Source organism: Symphodus melops, assembly GCF_947650265.1.
Source record: "Symphodus melops genome assembly, chromosome: 20".
Lineage (NCBI taxonomy): Eukaryota > Metazoa > Chordata > Actinopteri > Labriformes > Labridae > Symphodus > Symphodus melops.
In genome coordinates, this window is record NC_136710.1 from 19,502,406 (window position 1) to 19,528,905 (window position 26,500).

The following is a 26,500-nucleotide window of genomic DNA, read 5'->3' on the forward strand; positions in this document are numbered from 1 at the left end:
TTAAAACATTTTTTTAAAAAGAAGGAAAACTATGTTGAATGAACATGATCTTTTTCTTTTGCTTACTTCTGCTTTATAAGAGCCAAACCAAACAAGGCATATTGAGATCTTAATTCATGTAGATAAACTTCCTAACTTGCTATCGTTAAACAATAATAAGGAGGGCAAAATCTTGGTTAATGACATAAGTGGTGAACATGTATAAAATGTAGATGTGAAATAAGGTACTACAAAGCAACACGTATGCTTCTAATTAGCATGCTAATAACCAACTAGTTAGTGGTGAATATAGTGATTCAAAGTGTTAACAAAAATGTGTCGCTGGCGTCTTACAACGGTTTTTTTCTGTCTCTATCCGAGACACAAAAACCAGTGGTCGGTGGTTTGCAGCTGATTCTCTGGTCAGAGTCTACCTGCTCTGGCATTAAGGGAGAGAGGGAGCAGAGATCAACAGGTATGATGACCAATGAGGCTGAGAAGGCCTCAGGATGGTTGTGGCTGTGAAGAGAAGAGCCATGAGATAGTAGCTAGCTAACTGGACACACTCAGGGGTCTGATCAACCTCGATAATAGTGTGTGATGCTGAGAGAGCTAAATCACCTGATTATTCCAGGAACATCACTGAAGATGTGGATGCAAATGTATCTTTACTTCTGCTTTTCTCAAAACCCGACTGAGCATGCTGTAAATGTAAAAACACAGCATCTGTGTCCTGGATACGCAAATTAGGAATTTGTTTTTCCAACATTCCTCCCCTCAAATAAAGTCAAATTTAGACATGAATTTATAAACATACAGACAGACAGCTCTATGGTTACCCTGGAGTTATTTTGAATATTCACAGACGATGACTGGTAGTTTGTTGTCTACTGATAGCATCATGTGTGACAGTTATTTTATATCCCGTAAATAACTAACTTGGAAAAGCAGGAAGAAACAGGGTGGGATTCAAATGTTGATATTGTCAACCTCTGTCCATAAAGAGTGTAACAGACCTGTGGACTGTCTCATTAACAGAGAGGAGGAGCTGGACGTTTGTGTCCCTAGAATTACTTCATGTCCTCAGTGATATTAGTGGAGACAGTCCTACAGTCAACGGAGCATCACCATGATGGAGAGGATCTTACTGGGTCTCTTGTGTCTCTCAGGTCAGTAAACTGTGTTTAATTATAACTGCTTATTATGTTACAATCCACAATGTCTTCAGTATTTAAGTGTTTTAAAGGGTTGTCTTTATGATTGTATTGGCTGGTCTGAAAAAAAATGTTAACCATGAAAATTCAATAAAAAGGAAAATCAATGAAACACTGAATGTTTTAATTATCCAGGTTTTGATGCATTTTTTTTTTTACTGTAATTGTAGAAGAAGCCAGTGTACATATTATTTTAGTTTGAAGACTGTATCTCCACATAAACAGAAACTTTGTACATGAATAGTTGTGTTAAAGCAGCTTTTTATCATTAATGTTGTAGGTGCAGCAGAGCACCTGTTTATTTACTGCTTACTGTATGTTCTCCTCACAGGCTGGAACATCTCTTCATGCCTTCCCTTTCAGTACCACTATGTAGCTGAGCCTATGACTTGGACTGAAGCTCAGACCCACTGCAGACAGAAGTACACAGACCTGGCCACTGTTGAAAACTATGAAGAAGTAAAACAACTGAAATCCACAGTTCCATCTCTGCTCAGTGATCATTCTGTCTGGATCGGTCTGTACAGTAAGATCCAGTGGAAATGGTCAGACAACTACACAGGGAGTGGGGCTGATTACAGGAACTGGCAACCTGGAATAGAACCCAACTTTAACGGAGTTCAATTCTGTGTTTCCATTTATGGTAATGGAGTATGGTCGGATTCCTTGTGCTCTTCCATACATCCCTCTATCTGCTACACAGGTAAAATAGAGAGAAACGGGGGCATGTTGACACTTTCTTTGATTGGCACAACTTGTGCACTGATTGATGAAGGAGTGGGATGGAGTATTAGTGCAATTTACTTTTTTTTCTAACTGCAACTGCAGGGACTCAACAGGATCCTGCCCTTTTTTATGTCAGTGAAGTAAAGACTTGGTCTGACGCTCAGAAGCACTGCAGGGAGAACTCCATAGACCTGGCCACTGTGATGAGCAACACTGAGAACCAGAAGATCCAGAGCTTGATGCCAACAGGAAGCTGGGCGTGGATTGGTTTGTACAGAGATCCTGACATTAACTGGTCTAATGGGAGTCTCTCCAAGTACACATACTGGAAATACAGTCCATCTACATTAGGCTCCATGAGTGTGGTTTGTGGAGCTGCACAGTTGCCAAAATCAGGACAATGGTTTTTGTCAGACTGTAAAAATAAATTCCCGTTCATTTGCTACAGCTCAGGTAAGTGATAAACTGACTTTCACTTAAAGAGTTCGTAGCATTAGATGATTATTTGTAATTTATTATAATGAAGCAGTAACTGGACAGCTCAGTTTCTTCTTTGTTTCTGTGTGACAGTAAAACGGCAGGTGATAAAGATCAGGATGAAGCCAGAGGACTCCACTGTGGATCTGAATGACCCTGCTGTGAAAGCACAGATCCTGAAAAAGGTGAGTCTCCAAACCTTTTTAGAAAACTTTGAATGGTTGTCCAAGTGAGTGATGGGGGAATGTTTTTCTTCATTTGTGTGTTTGACTGTGTTTCTATCCTGTTAGCCTGCCAGGTGAAACTCATTCAAGCTTCCAACAACAATACAGATTGAAGAAAAAGTTTAGAAATGGTTTCCCTATGTATCTTTCAGTTCCAGGACCGGCTGAAGGAGAATGGACTGAGTGGAGTCACCCTGAAGTGGAGAGAGCAGCCTGATGGGAAAGTTTTCCACAAGGAGAAGAAAATGTCAAAGAAGAAGAAGACTGAGCTGTGAAAGTGAACTATAGCTGTACAGTCTGTAATTAGAGATGGGACAGATCTGATCTAATATCATTATCAATAACTCAAGACCTACCTTTTTAGTCTGGCTTTTAACTGAGTCTTATGTTGTCTCATTTAGTTAAATCTATTTACATATATTACATTTATCTACACAGTTGTGTGGCACATTGCTGTGCTATATTTTTGCTATATTATAGATCATATTTTAGTCTTTTTGTTTAACTGGTTTTACTAGTCATTCAAGTAGTTATGCTAATCCTGCATTCAGTTGTGTGTTCATGTATTTTGATTATCTATGCACAAGTTTGTGAACCTTCAATAAGAATGTTTTGCATTGATTATGTTGTAAATGTTTCCTGGTTTTGGATCACATGACCTGTCAGGTGACCTCAGGGGTTTACATGTGGTGCGTTTGTCTTTTCACTTGTTCATGTCTGATGAAGGGCGAGGGCCAGAAACGTTACATGAGGTAATATTTCCATTAAATTGTATTTAATTCAAGCAGCTGCTGGTGTGTAGACGTTGTCTTTTTTCCTACTAAAATTAAATACTCAGCTATTGGTACATTTAGCAAAAACAGTTATATTTAAATTAGGGATGTCCGATAATATCGGAGGGCCGATATTATCGGCCGATATTGACTTAAAAATGTAATATTTGGAAATATCGGTATCGGATTTTTACAACCAATATTGGAACCGATTTTGGAATTTCCGAGTCTGCATGAACGCAGCATGGGACGTTTATGGGCGCGTGCTTGATGACGTTAAACAACAACATATTGTAACGGTTCATGTTGTAAAGTCAGTTCATGTGTTCATAATTCCGATTATGTGGAGAGTCAGTGAATGCACCAGCGAGAACGTGTTGAGTGGCTGTATGAGAGAATGTGTTAATTCCACAGGAGAGTTACAGTTTTCATGTAAAAAGCCTGCATATATCGGTATCGGTGATATCGGTATCGGAAATTAAGAGTTGGACAATATCGGAATATCGGTAGAAAAGCCAATATCGAGCATCCCTAGAGAAAATAAATGATCGCCCTCTTAAATGCAAAATCAAACATTAAACTGTCCTGCAAAAGAAAATATTTTCCTCCTTCAAAGAAAAAAAAAGAAAATGTCAATCCTGGAAAAGCTTCCTTAATCCAATTTAGCTCCATGGGAAACAGCTCAGAAACCGAAAAAAAATATATCCTAAAAAAAGTGGGAAAAAAAAGTCCATTAGTTTGGCACTCATCCGTCCAGCAACCTAACTCCCCTCCTTATCCTGGGTGATGCAGGATACCTTTGTCTTTACGGTCCTCCAAAACACATGCAGCTCATTCATATGGAGGAGGAAACACCGCACCACACAAAAACAAACTCCAGAAACACCTTTTCTTTCCCTCTCTCCTCTGCCCCCTTCCCTGTCCAAACCAAACAAAAGAAAATCCCCACTAACATTTTCCCCTCTCCCTTTGTTCCCATCAGGCCACGCCCCCTACACACCTGTGTCTCCCCAGCTGACCAGGTCACATGACCAGTCTACAGGTAATCTCAGTTTCCTCTGAACTGAGATTCAAACAAACGTACAAGTCTGAGAGGGCTGTAGGACTTTAAGCTTGTTTTCCGTCCTCGTACCTGTGAGTGGGATTTCACAAAAAGTGCAACACCGCCCTCTTGTGTTTGCATGCTTCTCATGATACAAATTCACAAGGGTTTATGCAATTCTACATTCCACAGAGAGAATATTATCGTCTGTGAAGAGTCATTGTGAGAGAAAAAAAGAGAGTAACAAAAAAGAGTAACAAATCATCTTTTTGAAAGTCACCATTTCTCTATGACCTAGAGCTCAGGCTGGCTTCAGGAGCTGCCTGTGAAGTTGTCAACATACTTTGTGATAACACACGTTTTGAAACCATAAAATCTCTCTGGGATTTTAATTAGAATATCATTAGATATGAAGTATCAATGAGTAAAGACTCTTTTTTTGTTCATAAAACCTCAGATCAACAATCACTGTGTGAGGAAGACAGACAGATTGCATAAATATTAGGGGTGGGACTTGATAAAAAAAAAAAAATCTAAATAACTCGGGGCTTTAACTGTAACGATTCGTCCGATGATGTAAGTGGTAGTTTCGTCCAGCAATAAAAATCTTCCTCTATTTTTTTTGACAGGGCTGATCTTTAGGTGGAATTACTCTGGCCCAATCTCAGTTCCCTTATTTGCACCGAGTGTCCTCCGAGTTGTCTCCTCCACTTGCATCTTAGTCCCGCCCACCAGAGATGCACGGAGGAAACGAAGCCGAGGAGAGAGGACCGAGGAAATCAGCTTTTCTCCATTTATCTTGTTTGAAGTATTGACAGAAAACAGGGCGACTCTTTATTTTTCGTTCACCAAATCATTCCTTTTTTAAATATCATAACCCGGCTGAATTGTGAATGGCGGTAGGTTTGATTTAAATATAACTGTTTTTGCTAAATGTACCAATAGCTGAGTATTTAATTTTAGTAGGAAAAAAGACAACGTCTGCACACCAGCAGCTGCTTGAATGAAGTACAATTTAATGGAAATATCACCTCATGTAACGTTTCTGGCCCTCGCCCTTCATCAGACATGAACAAGTGAAAAGACAAACGCACCACATGTAAAACCCCTGAGGTCACCTGACAGGTCATGTGATCCATAACCAGGAAACATTTACAACATAATCAATGCAAAACATTCTTATTGAAGGTTCACAAACCTGTGCATAGATAATCAAAGTACATGAACACACAACTGACTGTAGGACTAACATCACAAATTGAATGACTAGTAAAACCAGTAAAACAAAAAGACAACGATATGATCTATAATATAGAAAAAATATAGCACAGCATGTGCCACACAACTGTGTAGATAAATGTCAGATAATATGTAAATAGATTTAACTGAATGAGACAACATGAGACTCAGTTAAAAGCCAGACTAAAAAGGTAGGTCTTGAGTTATTGATTCTGATATTAAATCAGATCTGTCCCATCTCTAATTACAGACTGTACAGCTATAGTTCACTTTCACAGCTCAGTCTTTTCTTCTTTGACATTTTCTTCTCCTTGTGGAAAACTTTCCCATCAGGCTGCTCTCTCCACTTCAGGGTGACTCCACTCAGTCCATTCTCCTTCAGCCGGTCCTGGAACTGAAAGACACAAAGGGAAACCATTTCTAAACCTTTTCTTCAATCTGTATTGTTGTTGGAAGCTTGAATGAGTTTCACCTGGCAGGCTAACAGGATAGAAACACAGTCAAACACACAAATGAAGAAAAACATTCCCCCATCACTCACTTGGACAAGCATTCAAAGTTTTCTAAAAAGGTTTGGAGACTCACCTTTTTCAGGATCTGTGCTTTCACAGCAGGGTCATTCAGATCCACAGTGGAGTCCTCTGGCTTCATCCTGATCTTCATCACCTGCCGTTTTACTGTCACACAGAAACAAAGAAGAAACTGAACTGTCCAGTTACTGCTTCATTACAATAAATTACAAATAATCATCTAATGCTACGAACTCTTTAAGTGAAAGTCAGTTCATCACTTACCTGAGCTGTAGCAAATGAACGGGTATTTAGTTTTGCAGTCTGACAGAATCCAATCTCCTACTTTTGGCAACAGCGCAGCTCCACAAGCCACACTCATGGAGCGTAAAGGAGATGAACTTGTTTTCCAGTATGTGTACTTGGAGAGACTCCCATTAGACCAGTTAATGTCAGGATCTCTGTACAAACCAATCCAAGCCCAGGTTCCTGTTGGTACAAAGCTCTTGATCAAAGCAAAAAAGTCTGGACGTGCCCCTTTTTCTCTCTCTCTTACCTGTGTAACAGATAAATGGATGTATAGAAGAGCAGGAAATATCCCTAAATGTTCCATCAGCACCAATGAATGCACAATATTGACGTCCCCAAAAGTCGGGTTCTGTTCCAGGTTTCCAGTTCCTGTAATCAGCCCCACTCCCTGTGTAGCTGTCTGACCATTTCCACTGGATTTTACTGTACAGACCGATCCAGACAGAATGATCACTGAGCAGAGATGGAACTGTGGATTTCAGTTGTTTTACTTCTTCATAGTTTTCAACAGTGGCCAGGTCTGTGTACTTCTGTCTGCAGTGGGTCTGAGCTTCAGTCCAAGTCATAGGCTCAGCTACATAGTGGTACTGAAAGGGAAGGCATGAGGAGATGTTCCAGCCTGTGAGAAGAACATACAGTAAGCAGTAATTAAACAGGTGCTCTGCTGCACCTACAACATTAATGATAAAAAGCTGCTTTAACACAACTATTCATGTACAAAGTTTCTGTTTATGTGGAGATACAGTTGTCAACAAGATTCAACTGTGTTTTTGCCTTTTTCGACATGTCTGGCTCACTAAAGTGGGTCGTTAAGTTGCATCAATGTCTGTCTATTTTATTAAACATAATCCTGGTGGTGAAGTCAGACATTTGATATTTAAATGAGTGGGCGTGGCTTAAAGGCTCGGCGGCACCCCTTGAATTATTCAAAAAGGCCTTCTCATAGATGAGTTTTTATCTTACATGCATGACAGTTTAATCCTTAATAATTTACATAAATCTTCTCACACCCATTGTCAAAACATTACAGGAAGCATGCCATATTATTTCGAATAAAAGAAAAATGACTCAGATTTACATTTTACAGGTGACTGAACAATCTTGTCTGAGGGCATTTATCCAATCATCGTAAACTCAGTGTCAGTGTATTCTAGACAAGTTGAAGACCTCAGCTTGTGCTCTTCACCTTTTTTCTTTAAATGACGTGTGGACAAACCTTCATGTCTCGTCGCTTCTCTTTTGACCTTTCTAAAAGGGATCCCTTTTGACATTTCAACTATATGCATAACAATTTGAATGCACATAAAACATGTCAGGATGTATATAAGATCCCCTGGCACCATTATTCAAAACACAACGGGAAGTCTGCCATCCTTTTTGAATGTTTAAATAATTACTGGGTTCCTATTTGAAGATGCATCTTGACACCATGTTCATCAGATCATTGTAAACTCAGCATCAGTCTATTCTAGACATGTTTAAGATCTCCCATTGTGCTCTGCATGATTCTACACAAAAGGGCGTGGCCTCAGTGTACTGTCAAACTTTGATTTTAAACAGAACTGTAAGGCCTTTTGCTTCATGGCCAAGTCTTACTGTAGCTCTCTCATCAATTGATTTTGCTTTTAATAGAATTTCTGTTTAACTTGTTTTTCAGACCAGCCAATGTAATTATAAAGACCACCTCTTAATATACTTAATTACTGAAGACATTGTGGATTGTAACATATTAAGCAGGTATAATTAAACAGAGTTTACTGACCTGAGAGACACAAGAGACCCAGCAAGAACTTATCCTTCATCTTGGTGCTCTGTGGACTGAATAGGACCAACAAGACTCTCTACTAATCAGAGACACTTCTCACCTCTGCGCCGACGTGAGTGGCCGCACATTCAGTAGCTCCGTCCCTGTCGTACTCGTCTGATATGTTTTTTGTTTGTTGTGGCTCTGTGCCAACTTCTACTTTTATAGTTTTTATAGTACTATACTATATAGTTTTTATAGTACACCTTCAGTGTATAACTTTATGTATCCTATGGATACTTTTTCGTGCTTTCGTGGAAATAGCAGCGGAAAACTTTTTTATTCAAGGGAAACGCTGCTCTAGCTCCGGTCAGCAGGACAAGCCGGCATCGTTCACCCGATACCAGAGGAGCTGAGGCGGCGGTACAGAGGCTGTCGAGCCGGGGCTCTGGTAAGGGCTAAGCTGGCGGCTAAGCGATGGAGGTACAAGCCCTTGGTTCGGTGATAGTTATAGGGAACGTAAACTGTCTAACCAACAAGACAGACGAGCTGGCTGCTCTTGTGAGGAACAACCGGACATTTAGAGAGTGCAGTTTAATGTGCCTCACAGAAACCTGGCTGACTCAAAACACCCCGGACGCTAATGTGGATCTACCGGGCTTTACTACAGTGAGAGCGGACAGAGACACGAAACGCAGCGGCAAACGGAAAGTAGGAGGACTCGCGCTGTTTATTAACAACAGATGGTGCCACCATGGACATATTACGGTGAAGGAGACAACGTGCAGCAAAGACATCGAGCTGCTGGCGGTGGGTCTCCGTCCTTACTACATGCCGAGGGAATTCTCTCACGTGATCGTGGTTGCTGTTTACGTTCCACCCCGTGCGCACGCCGAGACTGCGTGTGACGTCATCCACGCGACCACCTCAAGATTACAAACGCTGCACCCTGATGCTTTCATTGCCATCTCAGGGGACTTTAACCATGTTACTTTGAACTCCACACTACCGGACTTTCACCAGTTTGTAAGCTGTCCCACCAGGAAGAACAGGACAATAGACCTCCTGTATGCAAACGTGAAGGACGCCTACACTGCCACCCCGTTACCACCTCTGGGTAAGTCCGACCACAACCTGGTCCTACTCAAGCCACAGTACAAAACTATGATCCAGAGACAACCAATAACTACTCGCACCTTCAGAAAGTGGTCTCCTGAGGCAGAGGACACTCACAGAGACTGTTTTGAGACCACTGACTGGAGTGCCCTGCAAGAGACCCATGGTGATGACACTGAGGGGGTCACACACTGCACAACTGACTACATGAACTTCTGTATGGACGTTGTGGTTCCCACTAAAACTGTGCGCTGCTTCCCGAATAACAAGCCCTGGATCACCAGCGATGTCAAGGAGATCCTTAACAGGAAGAAAAGGGCATTCAAGGAGGGAGACCAGGCAGAGCTGAAGCGTGTGCAGGGGGAACTCAAGGTCAGACTCCGAGAGGCAAAGGAGGAGTACAGAAGGAAAGTAGAACAGAAGCTGCAGCAGAACAACATGAGGGAGGTCTGGGAGGGCATGAAGACCATCACAGGCTGCAAAAAGAAAAATAACAATGCAGAAGACGGGGACCCTGAGAGAGCAAACCAGCTCAACTTCTTTTTTAACAGGTTCGACAGCCCCGTCGCTGCAGCCAGTGCCTGTCCCCCCAGCACCCCTCTACACACCCCCTCCCCCCCTCTCACTCCCCCCAACACCTCCACCAGGACAGACACAACCTCCAGTGACAATCCATCCCCCCCCCCCCCACCATCACCAGAGACCAGGTGAGCAAGGAGCTGAAGAGACTCCGCCCCAGGAAGGCAGCAGGCCCGGACAAGGTGTGTCCCAGGATGCTAAAGGCCTGCTCTGCTGAGCTGGGGGAGCCACTTCAGCACATCTTCAACATGAGCCTGCGGCTCGGGAAGGTTCCTGTGCTCTGGAAGACCTCGTGCCTCACCCCTGTCCCCAAGAAGAAAAACCCCAGTGAGCCAGGCGACTTCAGACCAATCGCTCTGACATCCCACGTTATGAAGACCTTCGAACGGCTGCTGCTCCAACACCTCAGACCCCAGGTCCAACACACACAGGATCCCCTGCAGTTTGCATACCAGGCAAAGGTGGGCGTGGACGATGCCATCCTCTATCTGCTACACAGGGCTTACTCTCATCTGGACAAAGGGAGCAGCGTGATGAGAATCATGTTCTTTGATTTCTCAAGCGCTTTCGACACCATCCATCCCCTCCTACTGAGAGACAAGCTGACCGAGATGAGGGTGGACTCGCACCTGGTGAGGTGGGTCACGGACTACCTCACAGAGAAACCACAGTACGTCAGACTGAAGGACTGCACATCTGACACTGTGGTCAGCAGCACTGGAGCACCACAGGGGACCGTGCTCTCCCCTGTCCTGTTCACCCTGTACACCTCCGACTTCCAGTATAACTCTGAGCTCTGCCACATGCAGAAATACTTGGACGACACTGCGATAGTTGGTTGTGTCAGGGATGGACAGGAGGAGGAGTACAGGAGCCTGATCGAGGACTTTGTGACGTGGTGCAGTGACAACCATCTGCAGCTAAACACCTCCAAGACCAAGGAGATGGTGGTGGACTTCCGAAGGAACAAACCACATCTAGAACCTGTTTCCATCGGGGGGGTCGACGTGGAGGTGGTCAGGACCTACGGGTACCTGGGGCTGCAGCTGCATGACAAGCTGGACTGGTCGCCTAACATGGACACTACCTGCAGGAAGGGACAGAGCCGCCTGTACTTCCTGAGAAGGCTGGGGTCCTTCAACATCTGCAAAAAGCTGCTGCAGATGTTCTACCAGTCTGTGGTGTCCAGCGTCCTCTTCTACGCAGTGGTGTGCTGGGGAGGAAGCTACAAGAAGAGGGACGCAGCACGCCTGGACAGACTGGTGAGGAGGGCCGGCTCTGTGGTGGGCACAGAGCTGGACTCACTGGTGACAGTGGTAGAGAGGTCTCTGGACAAAATGCTCTCCATCATGGACAACACACACCACCCTCTGCACAGCACCTTCACCGGTCAGAGGAGCATGTTCAGTGACAGACTGCTGTCACAGTCGTGCTCCACGGACAGGCTCAAGAACTCTTTTGTCCCCCTGGCCATAAGACTGTACAACACTTCACTGTCACGGCAGGGAAGAAGCACACGGTGAACCCTGGACTCTTTTTTTCACTTTTTCTCATTCCTCATCTGCACTGCTGACCTCAGAGTCAGCCCCCAGTTGGACACTTTAATGCATATTGATAGTCACCTTACTGAGCACTGGTCACTTTAAAGATAATCACCCTAATCATGTCTTGTTTCATCCTACTGTTGTGTTATGCTACATATGTAATGGTTGACATGATCACCCTAATTAGGTCAAGTTTCACTCTATTGTCTTCAACACTAATGCTAATCTGCTCCTCAATAGTTGGGTACTTTAATGATGATAATCACTCCTGGTTTCACCATATTGTCTTGGACACTTAATGCTAATCACTGCTCCTTTATATTGGTGAGCCAATTTACATCCCTGCATTGACTGTTTAACGACTGTACTCACACCTCTGGCACTATCTCAAACACCTGTACATGCACATGTAACTAGTTTCTAGAAGGCCAGCACTTTGTTTCTAAGGTCCCTTAACTGTTTACAGGTCTCTTTTAACCAACACATGTTTTTCTCTCCTCACAGGTTATGTACATTATGCTATATAAGTTTTAAGTCTAATTGCTAATGCTAACTGCACAGGTTTAACATATAATTATGTTTATTCTTAGTCACATAGGGGCTGCTAAATCTTGTTTGGGGGATTATTATTATTATTATCAACTGTTATTATTGTTGTTATTTTTTGTATTATTTTTGGGCATATTGCCTGCACTACTGCAGCGTTTTAGTTGCAGCATCACTAAGTGAAGTACGGTACTTTTTTCGGGACTTTTTTCTCTTCTTGCCGGAATGATCACGTACAGTCGTGAGGAACTACTGCGCCTCAGGCATGGAGCCGGTGTCCCAACCTCACGCATCCCTGAGGACTTATGGAGAGGGGTACGCCGGGGGAGGAAAGCCGGCACTAAAGTCAAGGAGAGGAGAAGAGAGAGGATCGAGAGAGTCCGTAAATTTAAACCTTTTCTGCCGTCGATCATTATGGGGAATGTCCGGTCACTCGCAAACAAAGCGGACGAACTCACAGCTTTAATAAACAGCCAGCGGGTCTACAGGGAGAGCAGCCTGCTTTGCTTCACGGAGACATGGCTACATGGGAATATACCGGACAGTCTCATCGACCTGGCCGGCTTCACGCTGGTACGAGCGGACCGGGGGAGACAGAGCGGTAAGAAGAGAGGAGGAGGCCTTGCTGTCTTTGTTAACTCTAAATGGTGTAATCCCAGGCATATAACTGTGAAGGAACGGGTCTGCACTCCCGACGCTGAACTTTTAGCGGTAGGATTACGCCCGTATTATCTACCACGTGAGTTCTCATATGCCATCATTGTTGCTGTCTACATCCCACCATCAGCTGTAGCTGCGAGCGCGAGTGACGTCATACACACTGTGATCGCGGGGCTACAAACACAGCATCCCAGTGCCCTCATACTGATCAGCGGGGACTTTAATCATGTCACTCTCTCCTCTGTACTGACGAACTTTAAACAGTATGTAAACTGCGCTACAAGAGGGAATAAAACCATAGACCTGCTGTATGCCAACGTGAAGGGAGCATACAGCTCTTCTTCCCTCCCACCCCTCGGGGAATCAGACCACAACCTCATCCACCTTGATACCACCTACAGGCCCCTGGTGAAACAACAGGTGGCCAGAAAGATGACTGTGAAGGTTTGGTCTAAAGACTCTGAGGAGGCCCTGCAGGAGTGTTTTAATGTCACAGACTGGGAATTGTTTCAGGAGGAACACGGTGATGACATTGAAGGACTCACTCACTGCATTACAGATTACATCCGGTTTTGTGAGGATACCATAGTCCCTACTAAGAAGGTTCGCTGCTTCTCCAACAACAAACCATGGATCAACAAAGACATCAAAGGCCTTCTTAACAGCAAGAAGAGGGCATTCATGGCTAAAGACCGGGAGGAGCTCAGGGCTGTCCAAAAGATTCTAAAGAAGAAGCTGAGGGAGGCCAAGAACAGCTACAAGGAGAAGATTGAGGCCAAGATGGGCCAGAACAACTCAAAGGAGGTGTGGAATGGCATGAAGCAGATGACTGGTTACAGCAAGCCTGTGACCAAAGCTGAAGGAGACCCAGTTTTTGCTGCTGAGCTGAACCTATTTTTCAATAGGTTTGACTCAACCCCCACCCCGGTGAGCTCAGACAGTGGGTCTAGGTCTTCAACCATCACTCCAACTGCCATTCGCACCTCTGTTGGTGACTCGGCTTGCCCCCCCATCAACGACCGTACTACCTTCCCCTCTCTCAGCTTCTCACCAGCTGCTTCAAAGGACAGCCCTGCCCCAGCAGCAGCTTCAAAGGACAGTCCCACTCCACCCCCCCCACCCCCCAGCTCCCTACTTCCGGAAACAAAGAACAGTCCCCCACACCCTCCCCCCACTCTCACTCTCACTACGAGCCAGGTACAACGACAGTTCTCCAAGCTCTGCATAACAAAAGCCAGTGGACCAGACAACATCAGCCCCAGGATCCTCAAGGTGTGTGCTAGGCAGCTCGCAGGAATCTTTCGGCACCTCTTCAACCTCTCCCTCAGGCTGATGTTGGTGCCTGACCTGTGGAAGACCTCCTGCATTGTACCAGTTCCTAAGACTGGTCGTCCCAGCTCTCTTAATGACTACAGGCCTGTGGCACTCACGTCACATGTCATGAAGACATTTGAGAGGCTGGTTCTCCAGCAGCTAAAGACCCTGCTCACTGCTTTCATAGATCCACTGCAGTTTGCTTACCAGCGGCTCATCGGCGTGGAGGATGCCATCATCTTCCTGACCCATAAAGCCCTGTCACACCTGGAGAAGCAGGGAAGCACTGTGAGAGTCATGTTCTTTGACTTCTCCAGTGCTTTTAATACCATCCAGCCCGGCCTCCTGAGGGAAAAACTGCTGGATATTCATCTGCACCCTGACACCACAGCCTGGATCTACAACTACCTCACTGGCCGACCACAGTACGTCCGAGTGGACGGCTGTGTCTCTGATGTGGTGATGAGCAACACTGGAGTACCCCAAGGAACTGTTCTGGCACCCTTTCTGTTCACTCTCTTCACCTCAGACTTCAGGTTTAACTCTGGTTCCTGCCACCTCCAAAAGTTTTCTGACGACTCCTCCATCGTGGGCCGCATCACTGATGGCAACGAGGACGAGTACAGAGGTCTGATCGAGAGCTTCGTCACATGGTGCAACAACAACCATCTGAAGCTCAACATCGCCAAAACAAAGGAGGTGGTAGTGGACTACAGGAGGAAGAGGTGCCCCCCTGCCCCAGTCATCATTCAGGGGGAGGAAGTGGAGAGGGTGGACTCCTACAAGTACCTTGGGGTTCACATTAACAACAAGCTGGACTGGTCCCATAACACTGAAGCCATCTTCAGGAAAGGACAGAGCAGGCTGTTCTTCCTGAGGAGACTCAGGTCTTTCAGTGTCTGCGACAGACTCCTCAAGGCCTTCTACCAGTCTGTGGTGGCCAGCACACTCTTCTTTGCTGTGGTGTGCTGGTGGGGGGGCATCAAGGCTGGTGAGGCAAACAGGATTAATAAACTGGTTAAGAAGGCCCGCTCTGTCGTTGGTCTGGAACTGGAGACTCTGGAGACAGTGGCTGAGAGGAGGATGAAGGACAAAATCATATCCATCCTGGATAACTCCTCTCACCCTCTCCATGACGAGCTGTGGGAGATGAGCAGCTCCTTCAGCCAACGCCTCCTCCCCCCCAGGAGCAAAACAGAACGCTTCAGACGCTCATTCGTCCCCACAGCAATCAGGCTGTACAACAGCAGGAGCTAGCCTGTATTTATTTATATATATTCTCTTTATATATAGTATACAATATTATTAGAATGTTTTTATGTTACCTTTATTATTATATTATATCTATACTATACTATCTATATTATATATTACATTATTACAATACACTCTTATATTATTATAACTATATATCTATACTCCAGTCAAACTGCACTATATTTATTATGCTTATAACAGTCAATACTGTTTACATAACCCTCTGATCACAATGCCACTTTAAATTCTTTCACTGGTCACTTTAACATGCCATTCACTGCACAGTATTATTAATATCTTTTCCATTGCCCTGCTGAGTCCACCGTGCTATAGTCCTCTGTATATATCCCCCCCTTACTACCTGGATTGTATTTATGCTTATGTTGTTACTTTTTTATTCGATTTTGACTTTTGTTTTTGATTCTGCACTGCTGCTGCTGCTGTAACGCCCGAATTTCCCCATTGGGGATCAATAAAGTTATATCCTATCCTTATTGTATACAGAGGGGAGGGGGGACAGCGGGTGTGTATTGTAACTAATGCCTTGTGTCCTGCCTGTCTGTATACTGCTACTGGATGCTTTGAATTTCCCTCGGGATCAATAAAGTATCTATCTATCTATCTATCTATCTATCTATCTATCTATCTATCTATCTATCTATCTATCTATCTATCTATCTATCTATCTATCTATCATGCAAATCTAAAGATATTCAACACCAGCTCCTTATCCCATCTGCACGAACGAATCAACATTAAAGGATTGTAAAGTCAGAACCTGATTTATAGATACTTGTTCTGCATACTTTCCTCAGCGTTGCAACATGCTGAAATATATCAACTTTATTTTAACATTAAAGGATTGATCAGTAATATATCTACTTAAGGAAATGATAAAGTGACCTTACTGTATGATCAAACATTAAGGAAGCATGCTATGTTGAAGTGCTGGCTTTACCAGATATGAGATCAGTTATCAGGTCAAACCAACAGGTGTTGCAGCGATGGAAATGATTAGAAGGCAGAAATGTTTCAAGATAAAAACACAGTTGGCTAAACACTGAAGCTTCAGTGTGGTCACCATGATCTTAACCATACCACATGACAACCAGTGTGCACCTCAACTCTTGAGAGGCGGGAGAAAGTGACGGGAACGGGGCGACAGTTTATAAAGTTTATAAATAACATTTTTGTTAACACCTTTAATTACAATACTCACCACTAATACTTGCTAACAAGCATGCTAATTAGTAGCATCCTGACTGCTTATAATTACCTTATTCCACAAGAACATATGTTACAGCTAATGGGACATTGACCAAGATTTTGCCCTTCTTATTATTGTTTAATGATAGTGAGTTAGGAAGTTGTTGTACATGAATTATGATCTTAATATGCCTTGTTTGGTTTGGTCCTTATGGAGCAGAAGTAAGCAAAAGAAAAACATCATGTACCTTGACCATCCTTCTCCCTCTTTTTTGAAAATATTTTAAATCTTTCTGTTTATTGATTTAATCTTTGCTCTCATTTGTTTTATTTTCATGTTTCAGTTTTCATGGGTTTTATAGCACTTTGGTCAACTTTGACAATTTTGTGAATGTGCTTCATTATCATACTGGACATGTGTCGTCGCCTCTCACTCAAGCATATAAAAAAGGTTTTGATAAGAAACAAGGGAATTAAAGTTAGTCTAATGTAAGGGGTTGTTTGTGTGCTGTATTTAAACTCTGCTTCCTGTAAACAAAAACAGAGTCATCGTTCTGGCTTCAACATTTGCATGAATTTAACTTTGAAATGGTTGACAAAGTAATGTCCCCTTCATCGAGTCAGGAGAAATTCAAATGACCGTGTAAGTAGAACAACATGATCCAAGTCTGAGGTTTAACTGGACTGTGTTTTTAGAGAATAAAGACAATTAAATAAAAATGGATCTGTAGACAAGTACATGTTTTTACATGATCTGAAAGTCATTGGAATAATCCTAAATACATAATGTCCTCAAAATCTGTATGAGCTTGAGGTTGTTTTCTAACCATCGCTGTTTTTAATAATGATCACATGACCATGGTCATCATGCAAATGAACATCTCAGACAGTCAAATGATGACTCAGCTCAGGTTCAGTGCTGTCTTTCTTCTCACTGTGAGAGGGCAATACATCCAACCAACAATCCACACAGAACATAAAAAGTATAAAAATGATCATAAACAACATTGATGTGATAATGTGTCTGAACACCAAAAGATATTACAGAAGAGACACAAAAGATAAAATCATAAGAACATAAATTGGTGCATAATATCGAGCACAATGCAGGGAAAGAAATCTTTGTTACTATAAAATTCTGAAGGAGACCCCCAGAACCTGTACCTGATGGTTCCCCCTTTCTAAACAAATACTTAAATATGTTTCAAAATAAATCCAATATTAAATATCTCTGCATTAACATTTCCACCAGGCTGTCTCAACTCAACTCAACTCAACTTTATTTATAAAGCACTTTAAACAGCCCTAGCTGTGACAAAGTGCTGTACATACATGAAGAGCACAAACGTAAAACATACCGTAAATTCCGTACTATTAAGCGCACCTGGATATAAGCCGCAGCGGCTAAAAATAAGTAAATAAATGTATTTGTACATATATAAGCCGCACTTGTTTATAAGCCGCAGGTGTCCACGCTATAACAAGAGCTATTTACACAGACCTAGGCTACCGGTAACATCCGCAAATACTGTAGCGTCCGTACGGACGTTAAAGGACGACGAGAGCGTTCAAATAATAACTTTTAATAACCCGATCACTGTCGGCCGTGACCACGCTGTTTACAGCAGAGAGCAACACATAACTTGCCGTAACAATCCAACTCTCTCCCCCAGCGATCTCTCATACAGCCACTCAACACGTTCGCGCTGGTGCATTCACTGACTCTCCACATAATCGGAATTATGAACACATTATCAACTACTGACTTTACAACATGAACCGTTACAATACGAAGCCTAGCCGACGGTGTCTGTAACACGGCTGATGAAAAAGATGACCGTAATATATTTCACAAGAAAAAGTCCATCCATTCACTGCCTCAGAATGACTTCATTACTCACTTCCTCAGTCTCTGTTGTCGCTGTCAGTGTCATCTTAACGTGCAGCAGCTCTGTTAGCTTCTTTGACAGCCAGGTCGATCGCCTTTAACTTGAAAGCTACATCATATGTATTTCTCCGTGTGTTTTCCATCATGAGGGTGCGTGCATGAAGCGCAAAATGACTGATATTAAGATCCGACGTGACGAAGTCAAATGTTTTTGCGGCAGAAGCTCATTGTCCCCCATAAAAAATCCATGCATTAGCCGCACCGGAGTAGAAGCCGCAGTGCTCGAAGTGTGAGAAAAAAGTAGCGGCTTATAGTCCGGAATTTACGGTAAGTAGAACACTAACGTGGTCAAAACAATAAAAACAATAAAACACTAAAACAAGAACAGAGTCTCATGCTGGGTTAAAAGCCAAAGAATAAAAATGTGTTTTAAGATGAGTTTTAAAAATGGACAGTGAGGGGGCGTGTCTTATGTGCAGTGGGAGATCATTCCAGAGTTTGGGACCGGCAGTAGAAAAACCCTATCCCCTCTGAGCTTCCGCTTAGACCTGGGTACCTCCAGGAGCAGCTGGTCAGCTGACCTGAGGCACCGGGCAGGAGCGTAGGGATGGAGCAGCTCAGAGAGGTAAGGTGGGGCGAGATCATTTACAGATTTAAAAACAAATAAAAGAATCTTAAAATGAACTCTAAAGTGCACAGGCAGCCAGTGGAGGGAGGCCAGAGTGGGTGTAATGTGCTACCTCTTTCGTACTCCGGTTAGGAGGCGAGCAGCAGCGTTCTGGACTAACTGGAGCCGCGTGAGGGAGGACTGGCTGACTCCGAAGTAAAGTGCGTTGCAGTAATCCAGCCGAGATGTAATGAAGGCGTGGATTAGTGTTTCAAAGTGCTTGTGTGAAAGAAAGAGCTTCACCTTTGCCAGCCGCATTAGGTGAAAGAAGCTGGACTTAACAGCTGCACTAATTTGCCGATCCAATCTAAAATCACTGTCCATCTTAAAGCCCAGGTTTGAGACCGTCGACTTCATATAGCGTGCCAAAGGGCCCAAGTCAACAGGGGGGGGTTTCAACAGAGCCACTCGGGCCAAACACCATCACTTTAGTTTTGTTTTCATTAAATTTTAAAAAGTTCAGAGACATCCAGGACTTAATGTCTTCAAGACATGACAGAAGTGGATCCAGACAGAAGGCATCTTTCTTCTTCAGGGGCACATAAATCTGACTGTCGTCAGCATAACAGTGACATAACAGCGGCAGTAGCTCAGTCTGTAGGGACTTGGGTTGGGAACCGGAGAGTCGCCGGTTCAAGTCCCGGCACGGACCAAGTCCGGAAACTGGTCTGGTAGCTGGAGAGGTGCCAGTCCATTTCCTGAGCACTGCCGAGGTGCCCCTGAGCAAGGCACCGAACCCCAAAACTGCTCTGGAGCGCTCGCTGTGGGCAGCCCCCTCACTCTGAGACCTCTCCATTAATGCATGTCACTAGAACCCTGTTTGTGCATGAGTGTGTATCTCGGCCTATGCGTGTGTTAGACAGAGTGTAAACCGAATTTCCCCTCGTGGGATTAATAAAGTATACATTGAATTAATTAAAAAAGAGATACCATGCTTTCTCAGGATGGAACCCAGGGGAAGCAGATACAGCGAGAAAAGCAGGGGTCCTAGAATTGAACCCTGTGGGACCCCATATGACAGCGGAGCAGAGCGGGACTCAGAAGCACCAAGGCTTACGCACATTGCTCTTTCTGCAAGATACGATCTAAACGCTACCACAAATGCCCACTAGGTGCTGCAACCGAGACACTAAGATCTTGTGGTCCACAGTATCAAATGCTGCAGTTAGGTCCAGCAGGAAAAGGATCACATAGTCTCCAGAATCATTCGCCAAGAGGATGTCATTGAACACTTTTAATAAAGCTGACTCCGTGCTATGTCGTGTTTTAAAACCAGCCTGAAAGACCTCCAGGACATCATGCTCATCCAGGAAGGACTTCAGCTGAGCATGGACTACCTTCTCCAGGATCTTTGAAATAAAGGGCAGCTTTGAGATAGGTCTGTAATTGGCTAAAACACTACGATCAAGGCCAGGTTTCTTAAGCAGGGGCTGCACCACAGCATGTTTAAAACTTTGGGGGACAACACCAGAAGACAAACTGCTGTTAATAATGGTCAGAACCGACTGCCCTATACTAGGGAACACCTCTTTAAAAAAGTGAGGCGGGACAGTGTCACAGGGAGACCCTGATGGCTTAATCTGGCCAACCACATCCTCTAAAGCCTTCAGAGACACAGGCTCAAACAACTCAAACACAGCTGAGCAAGGAACCGGATCAGATGGGTCAGATGCAGGAGGAGCAATGAGAGCCCTTGCAGTGACATTATTTGACTCAATAATGTTTGACAGGAGCCCTCTTCTGGCCTCTTTAACAGTGCTCTGGTAGAAGTGCCAGCAGTCCTTCAGGATTTGCCTGTCAGAATAATTCCACCTAAACATCAGCCCTGTCAAAAAAAATAGAGGAAAATTTTTCTTGCTGGACTAAACTACCACTTACATCATCGGACGAATCGCTACAGTTAAAGCCCTGAGTTATTTAGATTTTCCCACCCCTAATATTTATGCAATCTGTCTGTCTTCCTCACACAGTGATTGTTGATCTGAGGTTTTATGAACAAAAAAAGAGTCTTTACTCATTGATACTTATAATTAAAATCCCAGAGAGATTTTATGGTTTCAAAACATGTGTTTCCACAAAGTATGTTGACAACTTCACAGGCAGCTTCTGAAGCCACCCTGAGCTCCAGGTCATAGAGAAATGTTGACTTTCAAAAAGATGATTTGTTACTCTTTTTTGTTACTCTCTTTTTTTCCTCACAATGACTCTCTTCACAGACGATAATATTCTCTCTGTGGAATGTAAAATTGCACAAACCCTTGTGAATTTGTATCATGTGAATCATGCAAACACAAGAAGGCGGAGTTGCACTTTTTGTGAAATCCCACTCACAGGTACGAGGACGGAAAACAAGCTTAAAGTCCTACAGCCCTCTCAGACTTGTACGTTTGTTTGAATCTCAATTCAGAGGAAACTGAGATTACCAGTCGACTGGTCATGTGACCTGGTCAGCTGGGGAGACACAGGTGTGTAGGGGGCGTGGCTTAATGAGAACAAAGGGAGAGGGGAAAATGTTTGTGGGGATTGTCTTTTGTTTGGTTTGGAGAGGGAAGGGGGCAGAGGAGAGAGGGAAAGAAAAGGTGTTTGTTTTTGTGTGGTGCGGTGTTTCCTCCTCCATATGAGTGAGCTGCATGGGTTTTGGAGGACCGTAAAGACAAAGGAATCCTGCATCACCCAGGATAAGGAGGGGAGTTAGGTTGCTGGACCGATGGGTGCAAAACTCATGGACTTTTTTTCCCCACTTTTTTGAGTATATGTTTTTGTTTGTTTTTAAGTTTCTGAGCTGTTTCATATGGAACTAAATTGGATTAAGGAAGCTTTTCCATTTCATTTTCATTTATTTATTTGAACAGGGGCAGTGTACAATATACATTAACCTCAGAAAGGAGAGATGCAATTCCAGGATTAGCATTTTCTTTTTTTTTTCTTTGAAGGAGGACAATATTTTCTTTTGCATGACAGTTTAATGTTTGATTTTGCATTTAAGAGGGCGATCATTTATTTTCTCCATTTATCTTGTTTGAAGTATTGACAGAAAACAGGGCGACTCTTTCTTTGTCGTTCACCAAATCATTCCTTTTTTAAATATCATAACCCGGTTAAATTGTGAATGGCGGTAGGTTTGATTTAAATATAACTGTTTTTGCTAAATGTACCAATAGCTGAGTATTTAATTTTAGTAGGAAAAAAGACAACGTCTGCACACCAGCAGCTGCTTGAATTAAATACAATTTAATGGAAATATTACCTCATGTAACGTTTCTGGCCCTCGCCCTTCATCAGACATGAACAAGTGAAAAGACAAACGCACCACATGTAAAACCCCTGAGGTCACCTGACAGGTCATGTGATCCATAACCAGGAAACATTTACAACATAATCAATGCAAAACATTCTTATTGAAGGTTCACAAACCTGTGCATAGAAAATCAAAATACATGAACACACAACTGAATGCAGGATTAACATCACAACTTGAATGACTAGTAAAACCAGTTAAACAAAACGACTAAAATATGATCTATAATATAGAAAAAATATAGCACAGCATGTGCCACACAAGTGTGTCGACAAATGTAATATAATATGTAAATAGATTTAATTAAATGAGACAACATGAGACTCAGTTAAAAGCCAGACTAAAAAGGTAGGTCTTGAGTTATTGATAATGATATTAGATCAGATCTGTCCCATCTCTAATTACAGACTGTACAGCTATAGTTCACTTTCACAGCTCAGTCTTTTCTTCTTTGACATTTTCTTCTCCTTGTGGAAAACTTTCCCATCAGGCTGCTCTCTCCACTTCAGGGTGACTCCACTCAGTCCATTCTCCTTCAGCCGGTCCTGGAATTGAAAGATACATAGGGAAACCATTTCTACATCTTTTCTTCAATCTGTATTGTTGTTGGAAGCTTGAATGAGTTTCACCTGGCAGGCTAACAGGATAGAAACACAGTCAAACACACAAATGAAGAAAAACATTCCCCCATCACTCACTTGGACAACCATTCAAAGTTTTCTAAAAAGGTTTGGAGACTCACCTTTTCCAGGATCTGTGCTTTCACAGCAGGGTCATTCAGATCCACAGTGGAGTCCTCTGGCTTCATCCTGATCTTGATCACCTGCTGTTTTACTGTCAAACAGAAACAAAGAAGAAACTGCTGTCCAGTTACTGCTTCATTACAATAAATTACAAATGATCATCATCTAATGCTGCAATCTCTTTAAATGAAAGTCAGTTGATAACTTACCTGGAGAGCCGTAGCAAACGAACGGGAATTTCTTTTTACAGTCTGACACAGTCCATTGTCCTGATCTTGGCAACTGTGCAGCTCCACAAACCACACTCATGGAGCCAAATGGAGTTCGACTGCCATTCCAGTATGTGTATGTGGAGAGACTCCCATTAGACCAGTTAATGTCAGGATCTCTGTACAAACCAATCCAAGCCGGGGTTCCTGTTGGGATCAAGCTCTGGACCTTCTTGTTCTCAGTGTAGTTCCTCACAGTGGCCAGGACTGTGTAGTTCTCCCTGCAGTGCTTCTGAGCGTCGGACCAACTCTTTACCTCACTGACATAAACAAAGTCAGGATCCTGTTGAGTCCCTGTAGTTACAGTTAGAAAAAAAAAGTAAATTATTGTTGAGACCTTTTGCTCACGCAAGAAAAGAAAAAGAAAAGAAAATGTGTCTGATGTGTTTTATTAAAATAGAAAACAACTTTAAGTTTCATTAATGCTCAGACATGTTATGTTGTCTGCGCATGCGCAGCTGCGGTAAAACACTAATTATGTCACCTGGTGGTCACTTTCACTCAAACCATCATCAGGAGCACAGAGCCCGTTAGTATGCAACTGCTACTACTCACGCTGCCTAATAACCCTGTTAAAGTCACTTATATGTGTGAGCACTGTAAATCAATGTGTCTGTGTTATCTGGCCGAGAGTAGCTTGTTAGCCTGTAGCTCGCGAGACACGATGTCTGATTGTTTAGATCAATCTGCTGGTTTCCGGTGGTGGTGGTGGTGGTGGTTTGGTTTGGTTTGGTGATTCATGGTGTAGTGCCGCGTCATTATGTTGCGTTTCTGCGTGTAAATCACTTGGAAGAAGCACGGGTGGCATGGTTTCTGTGACAGCGTCCTTAACAATGGCGTCCATAGCAACCAATGATGCTGTGCGAATGCTCCTCTGGCGCTAGGCATTCTGGGAAATGTAGTTTATATTGTTCAAGCCAGATTTACTACATTTCTTAATGTCTTTGCAGGCTTCTTTGATTTCATTATTATATTATTTAAATATTATTTTTGAATAATCTTTGTTTGTTTGTTGCATTTCAGGTTTATGACCTGTAGTCATTTCATTTAAAATATAATTAAGGACAAAACACGAGTCCGAACAATTATTAATCCAGATAGAATGTTTGATTAAAGGGATACTTCACCCGTTGGAACATAAATAGGAAGTGAAATTGGGTCATATATGCAGTAGAAATGTGAAATATGTTTTTCATTTTGGTGCCTTCTTGACCGAGAAGAGGCAAAAAGTTCATTTTTAACTGATTTAAATCAAATACAACAACTCCCAGAACGCAGAATAACCGATAATGACAGATAACAATAATGAATATTTTCAGTTGCTATGTGGAAAATTGTGATAACATCTAAGGTATTGTCACACTTGACTGAAAAGATGGCCCTGTTTAAACATACTGGGTAGAATAGATGCCTTTGTCCACTTGAATATTTAATGAACATGTTATAATTAGCCCTATCTGTTCTCCCTTTGTCTTTTAAATATCACACAGGACCGCTTTTAATATCCTAGATGCAGAGCTGGCTAAACACTGAAGCTTCTGTTTCTGTGACATAACAACCTTGGTGTACATTGACTCGAGGGAGGAGGCGGGTGGAGACAGGCCTCTCTCTCCTACGTGTATCCTAATGAATCATCCCTGAATCAGATTTTAGCTCTAGAGAATGGAATAACATTGGACCTTCTTTTAAAGGAGAGATTACACTCCTATCATTTCTGTGTGCACTAATACTCCATCCCACTCCTTCATCAATCAGTGCCCAAGTTGTGCCAATCAAAGAACATGTGGACGTGCCCCCGTTTCTCTCTCTCTTACCTGTGTAACAGATAAATGGATATCTGTAAGAGCAGATATAATCCGCCCAGGTTCCATGAATAATGTGAACACAGAGTTGATTGCCCCTAAAGTTGGGTTCTGTTCCTGCCCAGTTCCTGTAATCAGCCCCACTCCCTGTGTAGTTGTCTGACCATTTCCACTGGATCTTACTGTACAGACCGATCCAGACAAGATGTTCACTGAGCAGAGATGGAACTGTGGATTTCAGTTGATTCACTTCTTCATAGTTTTCAACAGTGGCCAGGTCTGTGTACTTCTGTCTGCAGTGGGTCTGAGCTTCAGTCCAAGTCATAGGCTCAGCTACATAGTGGTACTGAAAGGGAAGGCATGAGGAGATGTTCCAGCCTGTGAGGAGAACATACAGTAAGCAGTAAATAAACAGGTGCTCTGCTGCACCTACAACATTAATGATAAAAAGCTGCTTTAACACAACTATTCATGTACAAAGTTTCTGTTTATGTGGAGATAGAGTCCTCAAACTAAAATAATATGTACACTGGCTTCTTCAACAATTAAAGTTCAAAAAAGGCAACAACACTGGATAATAAACAAAGGGAGGATCTAAAGAAAAATCCATAGAGGTTTTACAGGGTGTCAGAAATAAAGGCTGAATTAATCAGAAGATAGCATACACTGCTGCTTAGAGAGTCAATGTAAGTAATCTAACCAGTGAGCAATGATTTCTATCTAGACATTGATTGACATTTCTGGACAGCTCTGAAAATGTAAGTTTGCTGTTCTTGTTTGTTTGGGTCCAGACATGAGAATCTCTACACTCCTCTCAGTCAGCTCACTGGAGACAGATGTCAGGAAGTTAGTAACAATTCTGTCTGATTAGTTCATCATTCACAATCAAACAGCTTGTTATCAGAAATCATTTCAGATACAAGACAGTGTCAGATATAAATAATTAAAAACACACACATATACACAACATAGTGGTCATCGAGGATCGACGTCCTGACGTACTACGGTGAGCGTATTGCATCACTTCCTGTTGTGTCTCGCTCTATCGCTACTACCGATCGATAGCTCGGTAGCTAAAGCTAGATTGTTTATCCTGTGTATTTTCTTACATTTGTCTCCATTCACTGCACACTCTGAGTAATCGAAATAATCACCAAGCACCCCTGCTAGCTATCTATAGATCTTTTGTTTGCGTTAAACTACGTACTCTCAGGCTAACTTAGCAGTTAGCGTCTCCTACTATGGCTTCTCTCCCTGCCTCTCCCTCTCCTGCTCTCTCTTGTTCTGTGTGCCAGATGTCTAGTTACTCCTCGTCCTCCTTTACTGATAAAGGTATCTGTATTAAATGTAGTTTATTTATAGCTCTGTAGGCGAG

At 43.0% G+C, this 26,500-nt stretch overlaps 1 protein-coding gene across 2 annotated transcripts in view; it reads right to left on the bottom strand.

The window, feature by feature from the left end:
* Positions 1-5,793: 5,793 nt before the first annotated feature.
* The window catches only part of LOC306841230 (C-type mannose receptor 2-like), a 51,885-nt gene continuing 31,178 nt past the window's right edge, over positions 5,794-26,500 (bottom strand). Inside the window, exons 1-4 of one of the 2 annotated variants that reach the window (XM_079371010.1) lie at positions 25,138-26,098; positions 23,264-23,617; positions 6,260-6,351; positions 5,794-6,068 (exon numbers count right to left, since the gene is read on the bottom strand). In XM_079371010.1, the coding sequence (XP_079227136.1) occupies positions 5,934-6,068; positions 6,260-6,351; positions 23,264-23,617; positions 25,138-25,450 (894 nt within the window). In that variant the 5' untranslated portion in view covers positions 25,451-26,098 and the 3' untranslated portion in view covers positions 5,794-5,933. Of the gene's footprint in view, positions 6,069-6,259; positions 6,352-23,263; positions 23,618-25,137; positions 26,099-26,500 lie in introns of those variants that run through there. The other variant, XM_079371009.1, reaches the window with a different exon arrangement.